Source organism: Eleutherodactylus coqui, chromosome 11 (assembly GCF_035609145.1).
Source record: "Eleutherodactylus coqui strain aEleCoq1 chromosome 11, aEleCoq1.hap1, whole genome shotgun sequence".
Lineage (NCBI taxonomy): Eukaryota > Metazoa > Chordata > Amphibia > Anura > Eleutherodactylidae > Eleutherodactylus > Eleutherodactylus coqui.
The window spans coordinates 16965963-16987999 of NC_089847.1; the positions used below are offsets into that span (position 1 = coordinate 16965963).

General features: G+C 43.1%; 1 protein-coding gene across 5 annotated transcripts in view; it reads left to right on the plus strand.

Annotated features, from left to right (window-relative positions):
• The first annotated feature begins 7552 nt into the window (after positions 1-7552).
• KCTD15 (potassium channel tetramerization domain containing 15) overlaps positions 7553-22037 on the plus strand; it is a 52327-nt gene continuing 37842 nt past the window's right edge. The window contains exons 1-3 of one of the 5 annotated variants that reach the window (XM_066583781.1): positions 8037-8322; positions 11048-11102; positions 16548-16723. In XM_066583781.1, the coding sequence (XP_066439878.1) occupies positions 11058-11102; positions 16548-16723 (221 nt within the window). In that variant the 5' untranslated portion in view covers positions 8037-8322; positions 11048-11057. Of the gene's footprint in view, positions 8010-8036; positions 8323-9616; positions 11103-16547; positions 16724-22037 lie in introns of those variants that run through there. The other 4 variants (XM_066583785.1, XM_066583783.1, XM_066583782.1 and 1 more) reach the window with 4 other exon arrangements.

Here is a 22037-nt window from a genome sequence, read left to right on the forward strand (position 1 = left end):
GATGTGGAAAAGACCATGGTACATGTTGCACATATTTTGGGATTGTCCAATACTGACAGGTTTTGTGTGGCACGTTATCCCCAGCTTCACAAATGTCCTTCTACCCAAATCACCCGCACGGTTTCTCTTGCACCTCAGTGATACCCCACTGTCTGCCTATAAATGCTCGGTGGTGGCCATCTGGTTAACGCAGCAAGAGCCTGTATCCCGAAGTTTTGGTAAAAAAAACTCATCACCTCCTATCTCGCTATGGTTTAACACAATGCAGGAGATGGAAAACCTCACAGCTTAACTTCCAGGACTCATTGGAAAACAGAACCCTCTACAATCGTTGAGTTTTTGAGTGATTTACGTTAACCTTGGATCCACATGAACACCTTGGGGTTTTTACATGATCGATATGCTTCTGATTGCATCTACTCATTCTTCTTCTTCACTTTTCTAATCCCCCCTTTCTTTTTCTTATCCTCCCATCTTTCCCAGCAATATAAACTGGAGAACTGGATATTGGTCTCCCATATTTGTTATTTGCCTTATTTTTATGGTATATATCATATCCTTATAGAGACACACTTCACGGCCAACATGCCATTCTCGCAACGCATCTTTGTTACTATATATATATATACACACACAACTGAAAATACATATAGAAAATGCATCCATTTAAGCATAGAGTTTAGGATCCAGGAGGCGAACATCCTCCTGTCCCCTTACCCCATGATTGGGTAGCAGGAACTGCTTGGCACAGGAGCCACTAAGCATCCTTGTTCACCACTTTGCTGTGGGTGCTGAATGCAGCAGGAGCGGATGGCCACAGGTTGGTGAAGAGGAAGCAGCTGAGCCAAATGCACGGGTTAATTTAGCGGGAGTTTGGATGATATGGTATCCTTCTACCCCCTCACATGGTACCGCCAACATCACGCTGTATAGCACTTCGATGTGGGCACTGATTGTGCGTGTAACAGGAGCCGGTCTCCGCTACACTGCTTAGTAGATGGCGTGGTTTCGTTCTCCCTCAACCCCCCGCCCACCAGATGGTGAGTGCGGGCTACAGTGTCCTTTACAGTATAAACAATTAGGTATCAAGTCCCTCTCTATTGGTCCACATAGTGTGTCACGTGGTCATCCAACCACATGGTGGCAGTATTTCAGTTAAAAACCAACAAGGATATGCTAAGGTATATATATATATATATATATATATATATACATACACACACATATATATATATATATATATATATATATATATACACATATATATATATATACAGTATTAGATTGTACAGGTCAGTTGTCTCCAGGGACAGTACTTGCACAGCGGTATCAATATTAGTCCCCGCTCACATCTACACCAGAGGTTCCATTTGGAGCCTCTGGTAAAGATCCATCCCCAAATCCCTGCCAAAACAGTGCAAAATACCAGAGGGGATAACAGAGGTCGGCTGGATCTCTCTCTGGCACCACTGAATTCTGTTATAGGACGGATCTGTCTGGACAGGAATTTCATTTTCCTACTCGCATAATGCAGCAGGAAAACGGAAAGCCAAACTGATGAGTGCGCTCGTACCTAATTCTCATCAGGAATAAAATGCATTTATTTTATAGAAACATAAAATGAGATAAAATCACTTATAACTATAGAACACTGAATCGTCCGCTTTTGTCAAGTTATTAAAAATTATTTTTAGCCGTTTCTTAGTCATAAGGTGTTCCTGACACCCATCAGCGTCGTCACCCAACTTTCTCGCCCTCCTGAACACCGGCTCTGCCTAGCCTTGCAACGATGCATCCAGCACTCCTGTATCGCCGCACAAAGAGTTGTATTAAGGGTACTTGACCATGCTGGCAATTTTCCAAGACTATTTCTACACAAATCCATGTGTTTTCCATGTCCCATTGTTTGTAATGAGAAGCCACGACCTGTAGATTTGAAATCCATGTTACGGACAGAAAATACGTGACATCACTTTTTGTTGCGGAAGCCACATCAGCCCATTAAATGGGGTTCAATCTGCGCGACAATCCCATGGTAATGCCATCTGCTGTCAGGAATGATGGATATGGGATATGGATCCACTGAGCAACTGATTGGTTTAGGCAACACTTGATGTACCCTGGGCTTCATCCTTTAACCCCACCAGCTCGGTTGTGGACTTGGCTACAAGCTCTCCAGTAATGTGGCAGCTGACGATACTGTAAGCCTAGATGCGTTACCTGAGAGTGTGAACGGGAGCGTAGTCAGACAGTCCGGAATCGATACAGGCGGCACACTTAGATGCACCGCAACTTTGCAAAGGAACCCAACTCTGTATCAAACAATGCATGCCTCATCTGATCAAGGCTGCAGTGCTGACTGGCTGTTCTCAGAATGAAGACATCTTTAGACCTCGGACCCCTCTAATCCCCCATGACAAGCATTCACCGTTGCAACTACAGTCCGAGTTTCTTTTTCCATGACAAGGCCGGTCCTAAGAATTGCTGGTGTCAACTTGGAACAACCACACTTCTCAGCAAAAGTTTACTTTATTAGAAATGTTGGCTTCACATCAGTAGCAAAAAAAAGTTTTTACCCCACAAACAAAGTAGCAATTACATGAAACAGACTTGTGTGATAAGTCTGCAGTCTTATTGCTACCATCACCGCTATAGCGATGCTTTACAATGAAGCCTTTATCTCAGTACATAAGTAATTTTATGCAACAGTTACCGGTGAATAGTAAGTTTCCAGTCTCAGAGCTCTACAAGTCGCAGTCACACAATACTTTGAATTTTCTTCACACCCTCCGGAGCTCAAACAGAATATGTAATGAAGATTTTAGCTACAATGTCAGTATGCAGGTGTTACAATGAACTAATGCCGACGTACAATCTCATTATATACCGGGATCCACTAACACATACAGTCATTCCTGACCAACGCCTCCCAGTCCTACGGGGAGGGGAAATCACCTGTACTCCAGTCTACCTGATCTACCTGTCCTGTATAATGAGTGCGTCTGAAAACAACGTGACGGCGTGCAGGATGCTAATCATTAAGATGACCTACTTCTCATTTTCCTTTTCATTTTCAAAAGCCGCGTTAAAAAATCCATAAATTAAGGAAATTAACTGATGGAGCCCCTGGCATCTTTGTAAGCTATTTAAATCTTTAAATTTACAACATCTTCTGCATATATCAAGTAATTGAACTAACTGCGGGGATGTAACTTTAATGAGAAAATTTCCCTTTTCTGCTGGAGTTCGTACTCCAAAAACAAAAAAAAAAACGCCCCGGGAAGAAAAAGTTGTTTATTCCTGCCAAGGGGATAGGAAGAAGTGTATGAAGTTTCTTTGTAGCTTTGTGATACGCCAGAACAAAAGGCATATGGAATAGGAAATTCATTATACTAATCCCAGCGCCCAGTCATTCCAAACAAAAACGACAACTGGGACCTTGTCTCCTGCTAACCTTAAAACAAAAGCACTTGACCTTTCTGAGAGGGGTGAACGCGGAGCGGCTGCACTTGCAGCGTTCCGACGCTAGTTGGTGCTGACGATCTAGAAATTTGGGAACGGGATGTTCATCGTATTATGATGTTACTATTGCTACCAGCATAAAAAGTGAAAACTGTACATATCAAAGCCGCATCCCCAGATATGCAACGGAGATTAGTGATGTAAGGAGCGGAGAAGGCAACCACTCCTCAATATGAAATCTCTGAGAGCGCAGGCTGGCAGGACGGTGGGTGGCTATGCCCCCTTGCAATTACTTACTGCCTACCAAAATGCCCCGGCTACAGTGGCATGGGATTAATTGCCTCCATACAAAATTACAAAGCCATGACCGGCAGCTCAGCTTTGTAGGGACACTAAACCTGAAGCCAATGTCTGTTTGCTGCGGTAATTTGTTGCTCACTGTTATCAGCCATTTCAGATATTTCTTAAACAGGGGTGTTCTACAATAGGTTTTAAGGCAGAAAGTCCACACAATCCTGGCCGCCATGATCATTGCTACCTGTCACAGATCTCAAGAGCCTCCAGTAGGATTTGTATAGACATGTTATAAGTTTTACCATTGTGAGCTTTCTTTAAAGGTCTTGTACCATAAAGGGGTAACTTGCTAATCGGTGGGGATCTCACAGCTGATACCCCACCGATCCCGTTCTCATCACTGCAGTGAGGTGGTGACTAAAAGGAGGGCTGCTCGGGTATTTCTATCAGCCCCATTGAAATGAATGGCGCGCTGATCAGCAAGTTATCCTCTATTGTGTGGATAGGGCATAAATTGCAATTGGGGTTACCCCTTTAAGCAGTAGCTGATTTGCTGCGGATTTTGGTAAAACCTGCTGCAGATCTGCACCACAATCTGAGACAAAATCCGCAGCGAATCAGCTAATTAGGATGGCCATATTATCAGGTGCTGGGACGAGAATGATGAAGTGCTGTGGTCACGGAAACGAACGTCCCCAAACTGACACTCTGACCTGCACAAAAAGTTTTGGCATTTAACAAAACTTATTTCTATCTTTTTTTTTTTTTTTGTTATGTCTTGTCAAAAGAACAGAGGCTACAAAGCTTGTCAAAGATGCCAGGGATAGAGGGTGGGGGGATGTGAAGTATCTGCATGGGAGATCTTCATAGCAGACATCTCCAGCTAGCCGTGCTCTATAATTGAAATGGCGCGTTTAGCCAGGGGCTAGTACAGAGGGTGCATTTTGCAATAGCACAAAGCCTGTCCATAGACGTCATTTGGTATTAATGGCCTGAAGGAAGTCTAATGCCAACCATTAGCAGAAGAGAGGCTGAAAAGAGAACTTGGGGAGGGGGGGGGGGGGAGTGTGTGTGACAGGGGGGAACAGCTTAGGGAGGGAAGGGGGGTAACTTGGGGGGAAGTGGAAAGTAAATATAGTCCCCTAAAATTAGGCTGAGGGAACGAGGCCACTAAAGTCACAGGGGGAATCGGAACAATAGTTAAAGCCCTTGGGGGGATTAAAGCAGGTATCAGATTCAGGCGAGCCTAATAAAAAGTTCAGTTTGGAAGGGGTTAAAAAAAAAGCACAAAATGTAGATAAATCAATAAAATAGTATTTTTTTGCCGATGTTATAAATGGCGTGGGTGGGGATAATATGTCTAACTATCAGAATGTTCCTCGTAAAACGATATATGGGGTCAGATATTTCACCGCAGCCTCGATAAGGTTCATTACGTAAAAATGGCTTAAAGCGACATTTAACATTTGCATCGCTTTACGGTCGATTGCCGTTCAACACCGTGATTGAATCAATAATAACCGGATGCTGAAAATATCAAGCATGTGGGATACATTCTCAACTTGGAAACCGTTGTCCGACGCCATAGGCACGTGCCAGCTATCAGCGGTATCAGATTTGGGTTATAGTCACATTTTTTTTTCAGGCCCGATTTTTTTTTGCGATTTTTATATAATTTTTTGGACTTTTCTGGGATTTTTCTACCCATTTTTCATCCCTTCTGCATCCCATTTTTCTAAGCGCGTAAAAAAAAAACGTACGATGGTCCTACATACCTCCTTGTTCTGCACTTTTTGAACTGACCATGGTTACAGGCGATAAAAGCGGATCGCAATCACATCAAGCGAGTGCAATCAGTTTTGTAAACACACCCACAGACTTGAATGGCGATTTTCGTCAGAAAATGGTAACAAAATACGACGTGCTGTAATTTTCTTGGACTGTTTATCTCATTTTAAAAAAAAATTGCACGTGTGAATATAATTATTTCCGAAAATGTGCTTTATTATCGTCCGATTTTTACAGAAAGAAACATTTTTTGTATGAATATATCCCTATAATTATCTCTGATGGCGAGCTTAAAGGGGATGTACCGGAATTACAAGTTATTGCCTATCCACACGATAGGGGATAACTAGATGAGCGGTGGGGGTCTCAGTGCTGAGATCCCCACTGATCTCGAAATCGGTGGTCCCCTTTCCCCTCCCCCAGCCCCCATCCCATTCCTCCTCACTGTGGGTTTAGTGCACCCCCACCACAGTGAGGACAAGACTGAATGGCGTGCTGGTCACACAAGCGCACTAGCGCTCCATTCACTGTCAGTGGGACTGCCAAGTAAGACGAGCGGCAGCTGCTCAGGTATTACCGCCAGCCCCATTGAGATGCATAGAGCTTTGACCGCGGATGCTCTCCCTTCATGCCAACATCACTGTTGGAGGAGATGCGACCTCTGCCGTGAGAGGCAGAGCCTTTCTGGAGATCGGCGAGGGTGTCAGCGAACAGCAAGTTATCCCGTATCGCCCAATTTTGGCGAAAATCGGACGGAAAGACTGTTTGTGTGAATATATTAGTTCTTTGATGGCCAGCTGAAGGGTTTATTTACACGAGCGTAGGCGTATTTACGGTTCCACATCCGTGGCAAATAATCGCCAGAAAGACGTTTTCCGGCAATCACGGCCAGAGCTAGTTAGTGTATTCTTGCCTGTTCATACTTTGAGTATTGTCTTTTTGGCCACCGTATATGCGTCGGTGCGTATTTTGGCCGCGTATGTTTTATTTTCAGCGGGTTGCCATTTTTACGCACCGCATAATCACCCGTGTGAACGAATACATTGGAAACCAATGCCCCAGATGGTCGCGTATATACGGTTGGATGTTAAAAACGCGACGCATATGCGCTCGTGTGACTAAGCCCTTAAGGTGACCACCGGCCTATTGATTCTTCTGATATAACCGCCCCACTACTATAATTGCTGATCCATCTGATTCAGGGCCTGTCCACACTGGCAGTTTCATGTACATTTCACGTATGCAAGAAACGCACATTAAAAAAAACATGTAAAAACGCACGCATTTTAAGCCTAAATTTCCGTTTTTAAAGCCATACGCATAGTATACGTTTTTCACTGTAAACTTTTCTCTAAAAGTTTTCTAGTTCAACTTTTTTTCCCCTGATCCCCCAAACCGTAGATGCACATTAAGCTATAGAAACGTGCAGCCGAACGGTTTTCATTGACTGCAAAAATACGTATCTGTTTCTAAACGTTTTCTTGCGGGACAGCAAGGAGTATCAGGCTAATCCCACAAAAACGTATGCCACGTTTAATCCATTATCGCCTTTGGATCCGCGCAACGCTACATTTAATTTTTTTTTCCATAAAAATGTGGGCATTAACATACGCCGCCCCCTAAAACCATAAACTGTATCGGACTCCTTTTACTATTTCGTGCCCGGGTCATGACTATGGAAAGTATAAGCCGATGCTATACCAGGTGCCAATGACCGAAAGTGCACCAAATGGTTTGCATTGCTCCAAGTCATCGGGTGGCGGTAAAAAAAAATATATAGAATCGTCTACGGCGTTCGCGGCCGGCTTTAGGGTAAAGGTAAAAAAAAAAAGGAGAGCGAGAGAATACTAAACACCCCCACCCCACCCCCGAAACATTAAGTTTTGCAGCAAGTTCTAGTGCAGCTGTAGCAATTGTAACACACAAAGTCAAAGGATGTGAGAAACGTGCCCTGTGTTACTTATTTGGGAACTGAAAATTTATGCCTCGCTGAAAATGCCCGGGGAAAAATTACATCAGACGAAATGACAATGATTAAAATCAGCTTTTTCTCTCCCTCTCCCTGCCTGTGCCTTGTCTGCTGCTGCTGAAGCTGAAGCCCTGGCAGGAGCCCGGTGATCTCCAGCACACACACCGTTATCCCACAGCTGGCACCGGAGGGGGGCATCTCTCAGAGGAGGCAGGAAAAGGGGGGCAGAGCTGGGCCACTTCATTGGAGCTGATCCTTGCCCTGGAGGCGTTTGGAAGCCCAGAGCTAGGAGTGTGCAGCGCAATCTCTCTCCTCCTCTCCATTCTCCTGCAGCTCAGGCTCCTTCCTCTCTAGTCTCCAGGCTGCACAAGGGGTTTGGGGGGCTTGTGAAAGCAGAGGGTGCCAGGAGAGACAGGGGGCACTCTTCCGGGGAGAGGACAAGGCAACACAGGGAAGAAGAGAAGGAGGAGGAGGAAAAGATCTGGCCGGGATCAAGGTAAGACAGGAGGAAGGGCTTGCTTTTTAAAAAGTGACTTGGAAGCGCAGGGGCACAGGAGCACCCCGATTCCTGCTGCAGGCTCCCCCGCAACATGTGCAGGGGGCTCTGAGCCTTGCAGGGTGGATGTGGGGTATTATTGCACATACTATAATGCATTGTACTTGCATGTTGGGGATATGGAGGTGGTATGGCAGCCAGGAGGAAGGGGGACCCCTGATCATCTCTGGGGGTCATCTGCCTGTATCCTAATGTGCATGCTTGTATTGATCCTGCATGGGGTATAGAGCAGTCTGTGTATGTGATGCCTGCAGTAAGTATTACTATCAGCTTTCATCTCTTGTATTTTGTGTTATGTATTGTTTTCAATTGTATTGCAGTTTGGATTGGGGGTTGTGGGGGTGCTGGAGGCTATGGAGGAGGTGGGGGGGGGGGGCAGATTTACAGGATAGCGGGTAAGTAAATGGATAAGTGTGCATTGAGTGGTCCGGTTTATTCTGTGGAGGAACACAAGGGGGACAAGTGGAGCTGTTGAGAGTTTTCATCCACTTCCTCCTGTCCAAAAGTTTCATTCAAAGACTGGGTGTCCTACTGTGTGTGATATCAGGGGCATAGATAGACAGACAGACAGAGAGCTACACTGCAAGGACTAATGAAGCAAAATGTATAGAGGGGATAAATTGTACCTTGATTGTGATAGTACAGCATAAAAAGTTATCTTAACCCATTAAAAAGCTATTCTTCTCTTATCTTAACACAACAAAACCCATCTTAAAGTAATTCAAAGTGTCAATACAGCAGCCTGATAGCGCGGCACACCGTGACATCACATCACAATAAGATTCAAGCTAAAGAAAAACGCATCTATACCCAGAATTTCCAAATTCTACTGATTGTAACCCAAATAACCTACACTGATTTTTAACTTTGGCGATAGAAACAAATTTCAGCAGGTCTGACTAAATTTCCAGATTTCCCAAGGTCGTAAGAGTTTGTCTTCTGGCCATGCCGTCCAGTCATCCCTATGGCTTTAGATCATTGGCTGCATTTGGTGAATTATGACCATTTTCAATCAGACCCTATAAAAGTTTTGTTGGTCCGAAGTCATCAGCTTCATGTTCATGAAGCTGAAGATCAGATTTACGAAATTCTCTTCCCCTTTTACATACTCAGGAAAGTTGTCTTAGGACAGCTGCTTCTATTAAACGCCTTCACATCACCATAAGCATCACTCCTGGGGCAGTGTATGGGTCAACTCAAGCCTTTGGATCACATTTCCATTGGCTCACTGCAACCAGGTCGATCATGCAAAGATCACGATCGGATTGGCAATATTATTAACATCCATGGTTGGCCTTACTGTTTTAAAAAAACCAAGGGTGCGTCATCACCCCTTTCCACTTCAACTTTGTGTCCCTAATGTTTCCAGATGCCTTCACACACAGCATTTTTGGGAAACCGTACTTGCACTTTTTTGAGCCAAAGCCCGAAGTGGATCCAGCAGGAAGGAGAAGTAGAAGTCCTTCCTTTACCGTTCTTCTTGAATCCACTTCTGGCTTTGGCTCCAAAAAGTCCATCAAAAACTATTAGTATGTTTTTCAAAAAAAATGTTGTGCGAAGCCACCCTAAGCGACCTTTCACACTTGTGGAATATTTCCGCAAGACACAGTTTAATCTGCTGCTGCAGATTTGTGCTCCACACCCCACATGTGGATTTCGGTGGAGAATTTTCTGCCTTGCAGAAGCATTCCGCATGTGTGAAAGGTCCTTAGGCACTGTAGGGTTAATCCCACTCTTGCTCCTAGTTTCAGCATTTCAAAATATTTTGCAATAATGTTATGAAAAATCAGCAGTGTGAACTTGATGTTGCTACATTGTATCTCTCAGGTAACCACCTGATCTTCCCATTATACATTTTTGCTACTATGTTTTTGCAATGTTCTCTTAGTCATAAATGCTGGGGGTGTTTTCAGGAACCTTTCACCCTCAGCCTGTCCCTCTGTAGGGCTTTGGTAGACTGTACCAGCTGGAGTTACCAGGGCCTGCAGCCATGAGCAGAGGTGGGAACAAACTTCATAAGCCTAGTAATACTTCTTAGACTTTTGAAGTGGGATCTGCATGCCTCATCCACTTGTGTCTGTAGTAAATGAGGAGTATTCCTGTAGGCTTTTGTGCTATGAAGACAACACCCTGGAATATTCTCTCTATTTTTCTCTCCTTTCAACATTCCTTGCTGTAGGGTTTTTGCCCCGGGCGCTGAGCCTTGAATGGAGCTCTCTTTCTCTTTCCTTCCGACGAAAAAAAAAAAAAAAAAATGCCTTCTGTTTACCTTTTATGGTTAAAATAACAGCTTAAGCAAAGAGGCAACTTCATGGAGAAACGATTTCTTGAAATCTTCTCAAGCTGCAGCGACATAGCAAGTTTAATCACCCCTAGAGAGCGAAACAACTGTGTGCACAATGGGACACAGAGTCATTTTGTGTGTAAATGAGCGTGCTATGGCTTCACTTTACATGGGCAAATAGCTTTTACAAGCAACATTTGTGCAGCTACTTCCACAAAGACAGGGGGAAGATAATCTGGCTTTTCATAGAACTCAAATGTGCTGGAGGAAAAAAAAAAACAAAAAAAAAACAAGACCCAGAATAGAAAAAAAAAAACCTTGCACATTATTCCAAGACCTGGTTGTATTGGTTTTGCTCCCAGCTACTTCAGCCGTCACCCAATTTGTGCATAAGACCACCCTCATTTTTATACAATTAAATCCGCTAGTTCCTAATGCAATTGTGTTTTAACCCACTCTAAGCTGGGGAGGTGGGGGCCCTTGACTCCTGGGGGCAAGTAAGCAAGCATCTGTGTTTGTCTCAATGACATGATATTATGAATAGGTGGGAGATTCTTTTTGTCAGTCCTGCAAAATCCCCCTTGGTAGGAGCATCAGTTAGGACGGTTCACTCAAAGGCACAACTATCTGCACACTGTCGCTCTAGGTAGACACAGAGGTCCTCTCAACAGTCCCCCTATTTCTTTTCCCAAAGGGTCTACAAGATGCATGGAATGCCCAATTCCGCGCTGTCTTCAGGAAGAGGAAAAGTGGGTAACATTCTGACTCTACTGGGGATGTACTGGGGATACTCTATGACTACTGGGGATGTACTGGGGATGCTCTATGACTACTGGGGATGTACTGGGGATGCTCTATGACTACTGGGGATGTACTGGGGATGCTCTATGACTACTGGGGATGTGTTTGTATGTATTGTTTAATAATGTATCCATTTAGTTTTTATACAGATGGGAGGTATTTGGGGCTTGTTCATGCTCTATCTTAACATGTACTTATGTTGGATGTGAAAGAGTCTTTAACTTTCTCTAGAGGTGAATAGTTAGCCCCCTATAGCACAGCCTACAGGTATACTAGCAGAAGACTGCATGCTCATTAGTTGTAAATGGCCTTATACATTTCTAATCTGGATTGGTGAATTATTCAGGTAAATGACCTTTACAGAGTACACGAGCCACATGTTATATTGTACAAAGTCTATTTGATACAATGTACACTGACTGTAGCAGTCTATCTATCTATCTATCTATCTATATATCTATCTATCTATCTCCTATCTATCTATCTATCTATCTATCTATCTATCTATCTATCTATCTATCTATCTATCTATCTCCTATCTATCTATCTCATCTCTATCTATCTATCTATCTATCTCCTATCTATCTATCTATCTATCTATCTATCTATCTATCTATCTATCTATCTATCTATCTATCTATCTCATACTTAGCTCATATCTATCTATCTCATATCTTACTTAGCTCACATCTATCTATCTATCTATCTATATATCTATCTATCTATCTCATATCTATCTATCTATCTATCTCCTATCTATCTATCTCATATCTATCTATCTATCTATCTCCTATCTATCTATCTCATATCTATCTATCTATCTATCTCCTATCTATCTCCTATCTATCTATCTATCTATCTATCTATCTATCTATCTATCTATCTATCTATCTCATACTTAGCTCATATCTATCTATCTCATATCTTACTTAGCTCACATCTATCTATCTATCTATCTCATATCTTACTTAGCTCACATCTATCTCTCTATCTATCTATCTATCTCCTATCTATCTATCTCCTATCTATCTATCTATCTATCTATCTATCTATCTATCTATCTATCTATCTATCTATCTATCTATCTCATATCTATCTCCTATCTATCTATCTATCTCCTATCTATCTATCTATCTATCTCCTATCTATCTATCTATCTATCTATCTATCTATCTATCTATCTATCTATCTATCTATCTATCTCCTATCTATCTATCTATCTATCTATCTCCTATCTATCTATCTATCTATCTATCTATCTATCTATCTATCTATCTATCTATCTATCTATCTATCTATCTCATATCCATCTATCTATCTCATATCTATCTATCTACCTATCTCATATCTATCTATCTCATATCTATCTATCTATCTATCTATCTATCTATCTATCTATCTATCTATCTCATATCTATCTATCTATCTATCCATCTATCTATCTCATATCTATCTATCTACCTATCTCATATCTATCTATCTCATATCTATCTATCTATCTATCTATCTCATATCTATCTATCTATCTATCTCGCATGTTATATATTGTTTACTGGACTATATGTGTTTTTATCGATTGACTATTAACAGCATATTGTACTTTTAGCGAGTCAAAATGATATGAAAGGAAGATAGAGTAGACCCTGACCACAAGAGCTTACACTCACTCCTGCTTGTATTGTTAGAACAATCTCAAATATTAATGTCATATTAAAATATTGCTCAGGATCGTGTCCCATACACTCCTATGTAGCAGGGCAGAGGCAGAGTTTGTCCTTTGGCACAGTGTATGATGACATTATGATGTGTGGTGTTACATGGCACTGCAGGATATCCTACAGCTTTATTTCAACTCTGGAAAGTTATCCTAATGGACAAACAATGCAGCTTCCAAATGGTAAACTCAGCTCTGCTACCTCAGTATTTATACCGTATATTTGCACCTCTCCCTATATATATATATATACTCACATTTTCAGTGAATAAGGATATAACTAGAGCATTGCTGTTAATCTCACATTACATAGTGAGTGTGTATCCACTGTGTAATAATGTGGCACACAAAAGCCCTGCGGCGGCTGCTTTGTGTCTGAACTTTGAGTATTTTATGTCACACACTAGAACATATTGATCTTATTATATACTACTGGCAATTACTGCATGTAATATATTATATAACTGGCTGGGAAACACGCTCGTCATCATATCATATCCCGTTTGGATTGTAGAGGGCTCTATAGTTGTAAGATGCAGAACACTATAGCACATTGTTTCCTTGTGACCTGTAACATTATATAACAGGGACATGCCGCTGTAGCAGAGAGGAGTTTGTCAATAGACACACATATATCAGGAAAGCCCTAGTGACATATCACAGCGCACAAAAAATGAAAATACACTCAGCTCTACTATATCTGGAACTGTTTATAGATAAGAAGAGTAACATTCCCACTAATGAGAGAGATGGAGGGAAGGGACACCACTTACTGGCCTCTTTAATATCTGTCCTGTCACCGCTTTATATTCTATGCCAATAGATAGGCGGCACCTGTACGGGTACATTCACGCTTGGCAGATTGGCTGCAGAGCTTTCTCTGACTGTCCCACTCATCTGAATGGGCTTTGCGAAAACCTGTGTCTGCTTTCAGCAGAAACAACCTTATTCACCTGTATGGAACAGATTGTCAGTCGCAGAGATCTCTGTCGCAAGAGCGTATTTACGTGTTACGATCATATCAGAGTTTTTCCAGCAATTTTGTAAAATTTGTGGCAAAACGCGGTAGTTTTACAGTCATTTCATGGAAAATTGCTGTAAAAAACGCACCTTGCAATAAAACCTAAACATTTCAGGGAGGCAGCATGCCAGGCGTCAATACTAAAAACGAGTGCAGCCAATAATTTGAGCAAGAGGGGTGTAGAAAATGGCTATGGAAGCCATCACGCATACGGAATATTGCACAGTTCGCACCTGAAGATGCGGCTTTTCCTCCCCGTAACTCACATACATGCAGATTTTAGTGCAGAATTTTCCGCATCTTTAAGTGTGTCTTGCAGAAATCTTCCGCATGTGTGAAAGGTCCCTATAACTAGATATTTGGTCACGTTTCTCCCTCCAGACTTCCCAAACAGTTTGCCATTCGGAACCGTGGTAGACAAAGCTGCGTCCCATTTCTGAAGCTTCTGCGTTCTCCCCACTATTCCTTCGGGCAGGTCTCTATACATCTTTGCACATTGGAAAGGCTGATTTTGTAAGATGTGATGTATCAATTCCAGTATTTCGTGTTTTCCCGTTAGCACTCACCTGATACCTGTGTCCGCACACCTGTCCCACCTGCTGCAGCATTTCTTCCATAGCTTTTGATGCCACTGCTGCTCTTTATTGCTCTTTGTGCCTTGCACCTCAATGAACGGTTATGGATAATACTATTCATGTAGTCTATTCCACCTTTTCCATAACTATGGCGCAATTTCCATGTAGAAGCATTATAATTGCAGGGTTATGTTCACACGCGGCTGCGGATTTTGTTGCAGCAGATGAAAGGGTGAAATCTGCTGCAGAACCACAACAAAATCCGCAGCAAATCAGCTACGTGCGAACGGACCATTCGACTTGGACCCGACGAGGCTTTATATTGACTAGACAGTACAATGTAGATAAATGCACGCTGTTAAGGGCTTATTCACACTTCTGGATGCGAGTTGTATTTGAGTTTCTCAAGCGCTACTCACATCGGACAGAACACGGACACATCCATCCGCTGCCCGAGTGGTGGAGACAGTGGACATTGCATGTCCTACTCTAGTCCATGATACGGATCACAATGGGAAATGCTGCGATATTGTGGGAAGATAAAAAATGGCATGTGTGAAAAAGCCCATTGAAGTCAATGGGTCCGTATACTGCCTGCGTGCAGCCCATTGCAAACACAGACTGCAGACGGACCAACAATATGAATGTGTGGATAAGGATTATTTGCATACAGACGATGTAAAAGTTGCACCCTCAATTCTCAGCACACCCCGCCCCTGCGCTGTCCGATGTGGCACATTTACATGTCTGAGAATAACACATGCTGCCAGTTTTTGTACTCGGAGTATAAAAACGTACGTGAATACAGCCATTCAAATCAATGGGTTCGATTTCCATTCGAAAATCGGACGGAAAAATCATTGGTGCGCACGTCGTAGCCTAAGAATGTATACAGATGTAGCAGAGCTGGATTTATTTAACAGCTAGTCAATATATCTATCAATCTATTGATTATTGATAGCGTGCGCACCTTTTCAGCAATCGAATATCTCTTAATTTACCAATATCTTAGAAGGTCACAATAAGTCAAAATGATAGGAACGTTAGACTATAGTGGCCCTGACCACAGAATCCCATACTGTATCTACATTCATGGATTCCTCCAGTGTCATATACTCTCTGATCAATAGAGCCGTGTTTGTCATACGGCACAGCTCCCTGGTGATTTTTTTTTTTTTTTGTAGGACTGCCATTAAACCTAATTGACCACATAAAAAAAGCGTAAAATGACAAACTCAGCCCTGCTACATCTATCTATTGAAATCGCTAGAAGGTGGCATTAGGACCCTGCCTCTCAATGGGTTAGCCGCCTCGTACTCTATACAGGTCACGGATAACTTTAGTTTAGTGTCTTGTACTTTAAATCAAGCAGCTGGTAACAATTTACATTTTTATGCATACATCAAAGGACTGGAGTCTTGGGTATTCTTAGCATTAACCTCTGCCAATTGGCGCTGGCAGGTAGATTCATCAAACATTCTTAATACTTTCTTCCAACTTTTCTCCATCACGTTGTAATATGTTGCATTTCGCTTGGTGTTGTTGGTCCGGTAGGTAAAGCAGGCTGTTGAGATGGTTGTGTAGGTGAGCGAATCTGAGACGTACCTCGTGTATCTAATAAGTGCCTCGGGTCCCGAGGAAGTCACTAATTTAGAGGTGTCTTGTTATTGAGACGCACTTGCAGAAAAAAACAAAAAAACCCTGAATCTCAATTCACAAATTGGTTCTCCGTTTGTCAGGGGATATTTCACATCTAACACATAAGCCCACGACCTCTAATTAGAATTTTGCAGTTTGTTTTGTGCCCCTTGAGGCTGACACCTTAGAAAGGAAGAAGAAGGAGGAAAAAAAATGTTCCTGATTTCTTATTGCTAATAAGCATATTCCACTTACCCTCTGGTATTAAAAAAACCCCCGATGCAAATACGTTTAATTGCGGCTGTGGTTGTAATTTGCACGCTGGATGTATGATCAGGCGGATGCAGGATTGATCTGATTAGATCTGTGATCACATCAGTAAAATATTAGTAGACTGTACTCAAGGAGGACTCTTCTCTTTTTTTTTTTTGTCTTGGCTATTAAGGAAGAAAGCAGTATGTCCCGTCTGTCTCTCACCCGCTCCCCGGTCTCTCCCTTGGCTTCGCAAGGAATACCTCTCCCAGCACAGCTCACCAAATCCAATGCACCTGTGCACATCGACGTAGGGGGACACATGTACACCAGCAGCCTGGCCACCCTCACCAAGTACCCAGACTCAAGGTAAGGACCCATTCCTTCATCTGCATGTGGAATGTATGAGAATTTCCCATTGTGCCCAGATCAGACTGTTATCACTCTTTGTCCTCCCTCAACTCCCAGACACTGGAGGAGAAGGTCTTAAAAACTCCCATTGACTCCCCAAGGAAAATTGAAGCACATTCGAAAGACTTTTGGAGTCTCTTGATATTTTCTCATCACGGTTGAAAACTAAATGTTTCTGAAGTCATTGGGAAAATATTTTACTTTTCATGTAGCAGAGCTGAGTTTGTGATTTGTCAGAAATCGCGGTGATGTTACTATGAGTTATCGCATCATCTTGCACTTAAACTCACAAAGCATGATGCAAATCCAGCTCTGCTTCATCCATGCATCATGTCTACTCTCCTCTGTACCTGGGCCTCACACCTGTCCCCATATTGCCTCACCTTCCCATTTTCTCGAGCTCCGGCACACAATCCAGTAGAAGCATGAATGTTACGTTTTTTTTATTACAAAATTCTCTCCCATCTACTAATTTTGAGGGAATGCAAAGGTTTTTCTCATTGGGTCTAAATTCTGTTATTTTTGACTTCCAGGTATTTAAATAGATTTAAAGGGATTTTTAAAGAAAATGTATCATCAGAAAATGACTTATTGTATAAATCAAGTTTTTGTTAAATACATTTTAAGAAATTTTGGTAATTTTTTTTTTTTGCATTTTCAATATACCAATCTATAGCTAAAAAAAAATTTTGAAATCCTGCAGTTCTCACTCTGACCACTAAACCTAATAATAGTCTGATACTTCCTGTTCTGTAGAGAAAACTTCTCAGCCGTCATCTTATTATCTTCACTGGTAGAGGTAACATCTTTATATATACATAACACAGGATCCACCATTCACAATAGATGATGTCACAGCTCACCTCCTCCCCCCACAAAGACCACTGAGCATGCCTACACACTTACATAGAAGTCAATGAGTTTGCTCTTGTCCATTGGTCCGTGAGTTCTGCTGGAAAGCATGTCTTAAAATGCTGTAACTCAGGCAAGATGGCCACATCTATAGTAAATAACAAAAAAGACAATTAGGAAATAAAAACTAATAGTAAAAGCTAATTTAAGCGCAAAATACGTTTTTATTTGTAATTGCATGATTAAAGTCTAGGGAGAGCAAATAGTTTGTCAACAAGTTTCCAAGGTGTCTTCCTACTGCTGCAATGCAAAGCTGTGGGTGAAGCATGCATTGGCGCTCAGCAGCAATTAACTCGCCCCTTGTCAATTGTCCAACTGCGCCCATTATTCTTTGATACCTGGTGATTGTGCCCTTCACAGGTGCCTGATACCCATCTTCAGCTTCCCCCTGCCAGTTGGATTTTACATGTGGGAGAAGCTGAAGGAGATAGCTCATGCTACACCTGTGACCGACATCCTCACCCTGCGCCAAAGAATAATGGGTGCAGTTGGATAACTGACGCCCGACGAGTTAATTGCTGCCAAGCGCCAATGCATCCTTCGGGCACAGCTTTGCATTGCAGCAGCAGGAGGGCACATTGAGAACTTGTTGTGGTAAACAATTTGTTCTTCCTGCACCTAAATCCTGCAATTACAAATATTTAGTTTTCACCCCGCTTCCATACGTAAAGTGTCCTAGCATTACACATCAGCAATGTGGTGAAGCCTCACTATTTGCCGTATCATAGCATTAACTGGCACACCCTGTATATATAAACTAAATAACACGACTGGAGACGCCTTTGTTACAGGTGTCATTTTGCAGCACTGACATCGGGCACCGCAATCAATCCCATTGGCTGATTTTGATTTAAAGGGCCAGTACCTCTAAAGGCAGCTGTTAAATATACTTGATGAGGAGATGCAGTGAAGACGAGAAACCATAAGGAGGGGCCCTCTGGTGACCAAATGGGGATTGGAGCTGGGGTGCGAAGAGTTAACCTCGGAAGGAGCAACCACCCCAATCCCCAGATAAGCAGACTTTGACTGCTACCTTAGAGTAGGCAATATGGGCGGGGGGGGGGGGGGGGGGGGGTCACAATTTATGACCCTTTGTGAGGAGCAGTGGTAGACAGGGGATCAGGAGGTGGTCAGAGGGCCATAAAGGAAAAGGTAAGAAAAAGAGGTAGGCCTTTGCCTATGGATAAGGAAAGGTAGTAGGAAGTCAGTTTACAGTGGGACAAGCCTGAATCATGGCACTGCAAAGGCAAGAGGCAGCAAAGGACTCACGAAGCTTAGCAGTACTGTTTGCGGCAGAGATGAGCGATAGAAGGGCCCCTATCCCACCTGGGTAAAGCCATGCGGGCTCTCAACACCTAGTGGTCCTACTGTGGGTGGCAGAGCAGGGCTGTACCGTAGAAGAGGCCATGCCTGATGGTAGGCGGACTTCCTAATGGTGCCTGGTAAGCAGGGAGGGGTGCATAGTTGACAGTGAGTGGGACAGTCAGACGGCAGGCATGGCCCAACTAGCCTCAAAGGGCTGGGTGGCAGGTTAAGGCCCAGCCCATTGATCTCTGGGAAAACTTCACAGTTGGCATCAGACTTCCCTCTGTGTCTGTTTTTGTAAATAAAGCATGGTTTCCTGCCACAGTTGTCCAAAAGAAGAATTGTAGTTGCCAAGCCGCTCGGGGACTGTAGACTCGGAAATCCGGAAAGTGCCAAAGTTCTTGAGATATAAGGCATAAGGTAATGACCATTGGAGAGGGAATATTCTTCGACTTATAAGTCGTCTTATTGAAGAATGCTACAGTCCACCTAATCCCCTCTGCCACAAATAACAGGAGACAGTAGAAGTCTACGATCTCGTAGTGTCCCTTCTGGGGATCCCATAGAAGGTCCTTTACCAAGTCCTAAAACTTTCTATCCACTAGTTATGCCTGACCCCCGCCCCATGGACTGAATCACAGCTGTATGACTCTACACAGCCTTTTTTCATTAGCTCTGTGCTTCCAATTAGTTTTCTAATTAGCAGCCTTTCAGATTATGGCAGTGGAGACAGGAGGGTGACTTTGCAGTGTTTTCCGGTTATGTCTGACACGCCTGTACACAAACTTATTAAGAGTCGCCCGGCCAGGTTACTCACTGGTTGTAATTGGCTTCTATGAATAACATTCATTCTGGTTAAAGAGTAACTCTTTCTTCCCATTAAGCAAGGTCATACATAGACGCTGAGGTTTTTTTTCTTGGGATCCCGAAAAAACAAAAAAACAAAAAAAAAAGGAAAATCCACAGCAGCCCCGGAGGAGATCGCAGTTCATTGTATGCGACATACTTTCTGCATGGTAATTAGGAACATAACTTTACTGCCAGATGTTTGGCAAGACGTGCAGACATTACAAGCCCTTTCACCGACTTGTGACAATCGTACTGTCCAGGCTACGGCGTGCCTCTTGATTTGCAACTATAAGGAAACTCTGTGTTAGTAGTTTGCAACTTTTGACTGTCCAGCTGTTGACTGCGGCTATCAAGGTCTATAAGGGTTTGCAGTTTTGCAACAGCTTGACAACCACGGGTTGGCAACCGCTGCTTAATATGCTGAGATATCATGTCACTATTTTGGCTTGTGTCTTAGGCGCAGATAAATTGTGCGAACCAAGTGATTTAACGGGGTTGTCCAGTTGTAAACTATTGATAGCCAATCCTTCGGACCCCAACTGATTAGCTGTTCACCAGTCAGTCTGTTTGCGCACTCTTCTGATTTTTGCAGAAAGCAGACAGCTCTGTTCCCACTGTAGTGGTGAGGATTGGTATTACAAGCAAAATTCCCATTGAAGGGAATGGGCTGTAATACCAAGCCTGGCACTGCAATGAGAACAGAGCTAGCTCTCTGCTTCCTCAGCTCAATGCATGAGCACACAAGCCCAGAGAACAGCTGATCAGAAGGGTTCTTAGACAGCAGACCCCTGCTATTGGTGGCTTATTGTAAGGATAGACCATCGGTAGTTTATTAGTGGACAATCACTTTAATCCATATGGACAATGTTTGGGAATGGAAATATGTTTTTGTGTTGCCCCATTTCCTCTACTTGAATGTTTTGTAACTTTTTGCCACAATGACCTTTATAGAGAGATAAAACATTTTAACTATAGATGAGCGAACGTACTCGGTAAGGCCGATTTCGCAATCGAGCACCGCGATTTTCGGGTACTTCACTACTCGGGTGAAAAGATTCGGGGGGCGCCGGGGGGCGTGGCGTAGCAGCGCAGAACAGGGGGGTAGCAGCGCGGAGCAGGGGGGAGCTCTCTCTCCCTCTGCCCCCCACTCCCCTCTGCAACCCCCTGCTCACCCACGGCGCCCCCCGAATCTTTTCACCCGAGTAGTGAAGTACTCGAAAATCGCGGTGCTCGATTGCGAAATCGGCCTTACCGAGTACGTTCGCTCATCTCTAATTCTAACATATGAGATATCAAACATTGGGTGGGCAATATATGTTTCTTGTTTCTTGTGTAGTATGTTAATGGATCTCAGCGTTCTCTAAAGGGGATGCCAAATTTGTTCATTAAGGGGTAACGGTTAGGGACACAGATGTTTGATCACTGTCGGACCAGCCTACAGTCTAATGATCAGCGCCCATGCCATTATGGCACAGGAAGCCGTGTCTGCCCCATATATTTCGCCTGCTACATGAGGCCGAATGAACAAAAAAAAGTATTTTGGCTGTTTTTTAACTTCACCCGGGTGAGCGTGATGTCGGACCGTAAATCCCGCCCCGTATTGCGCTCGCCATCCATGTGAAATCCCTGATGATGTGAGGCATTTTCTTGGGAAAAAAAGCTAGCATCACTTTGGGGATGCAGGGAACCGCATTGCGTGCACTTTACATATGGTGCGATGCTGCGCAGGTCCCGTTGAAAATAATGGGTGGTGTGATGCGAGAACATGCACAAGATAGGACATGTGGCAATTTGATTCCCGTATCGCATCACGGTTCCATGCTGGGAAAAAAAATCGCTCATGTGTTCAAAAGAATGGGCTTCATATTTGTGCATCTCGCAACGCACAATTCTCACACGACTTTCTCACCCCTGTGAAGCCGGCCTAATAGCGTTGGCCGTGCAGGATAAAAAGTGTGTTTAATTTACTGTATGGGTCGTTATGGATGTGACGATACCAAACATATTAGGTTTCGATTTTTTTCTAAACAAAGAGAAAGTGTGCAAAAAGATTTTTATGTTTTTTTTTAACCATTTTTATGTCCTTGTAGGTGACTTGAACCTGTGATCGCTATGATAATACATTGCAGTCTTTCTGTACTGCAGTGTATTATTGCTAATAATAGCGATCATAGGCTATGGCAATTACATTGCACAGAGGGAACAC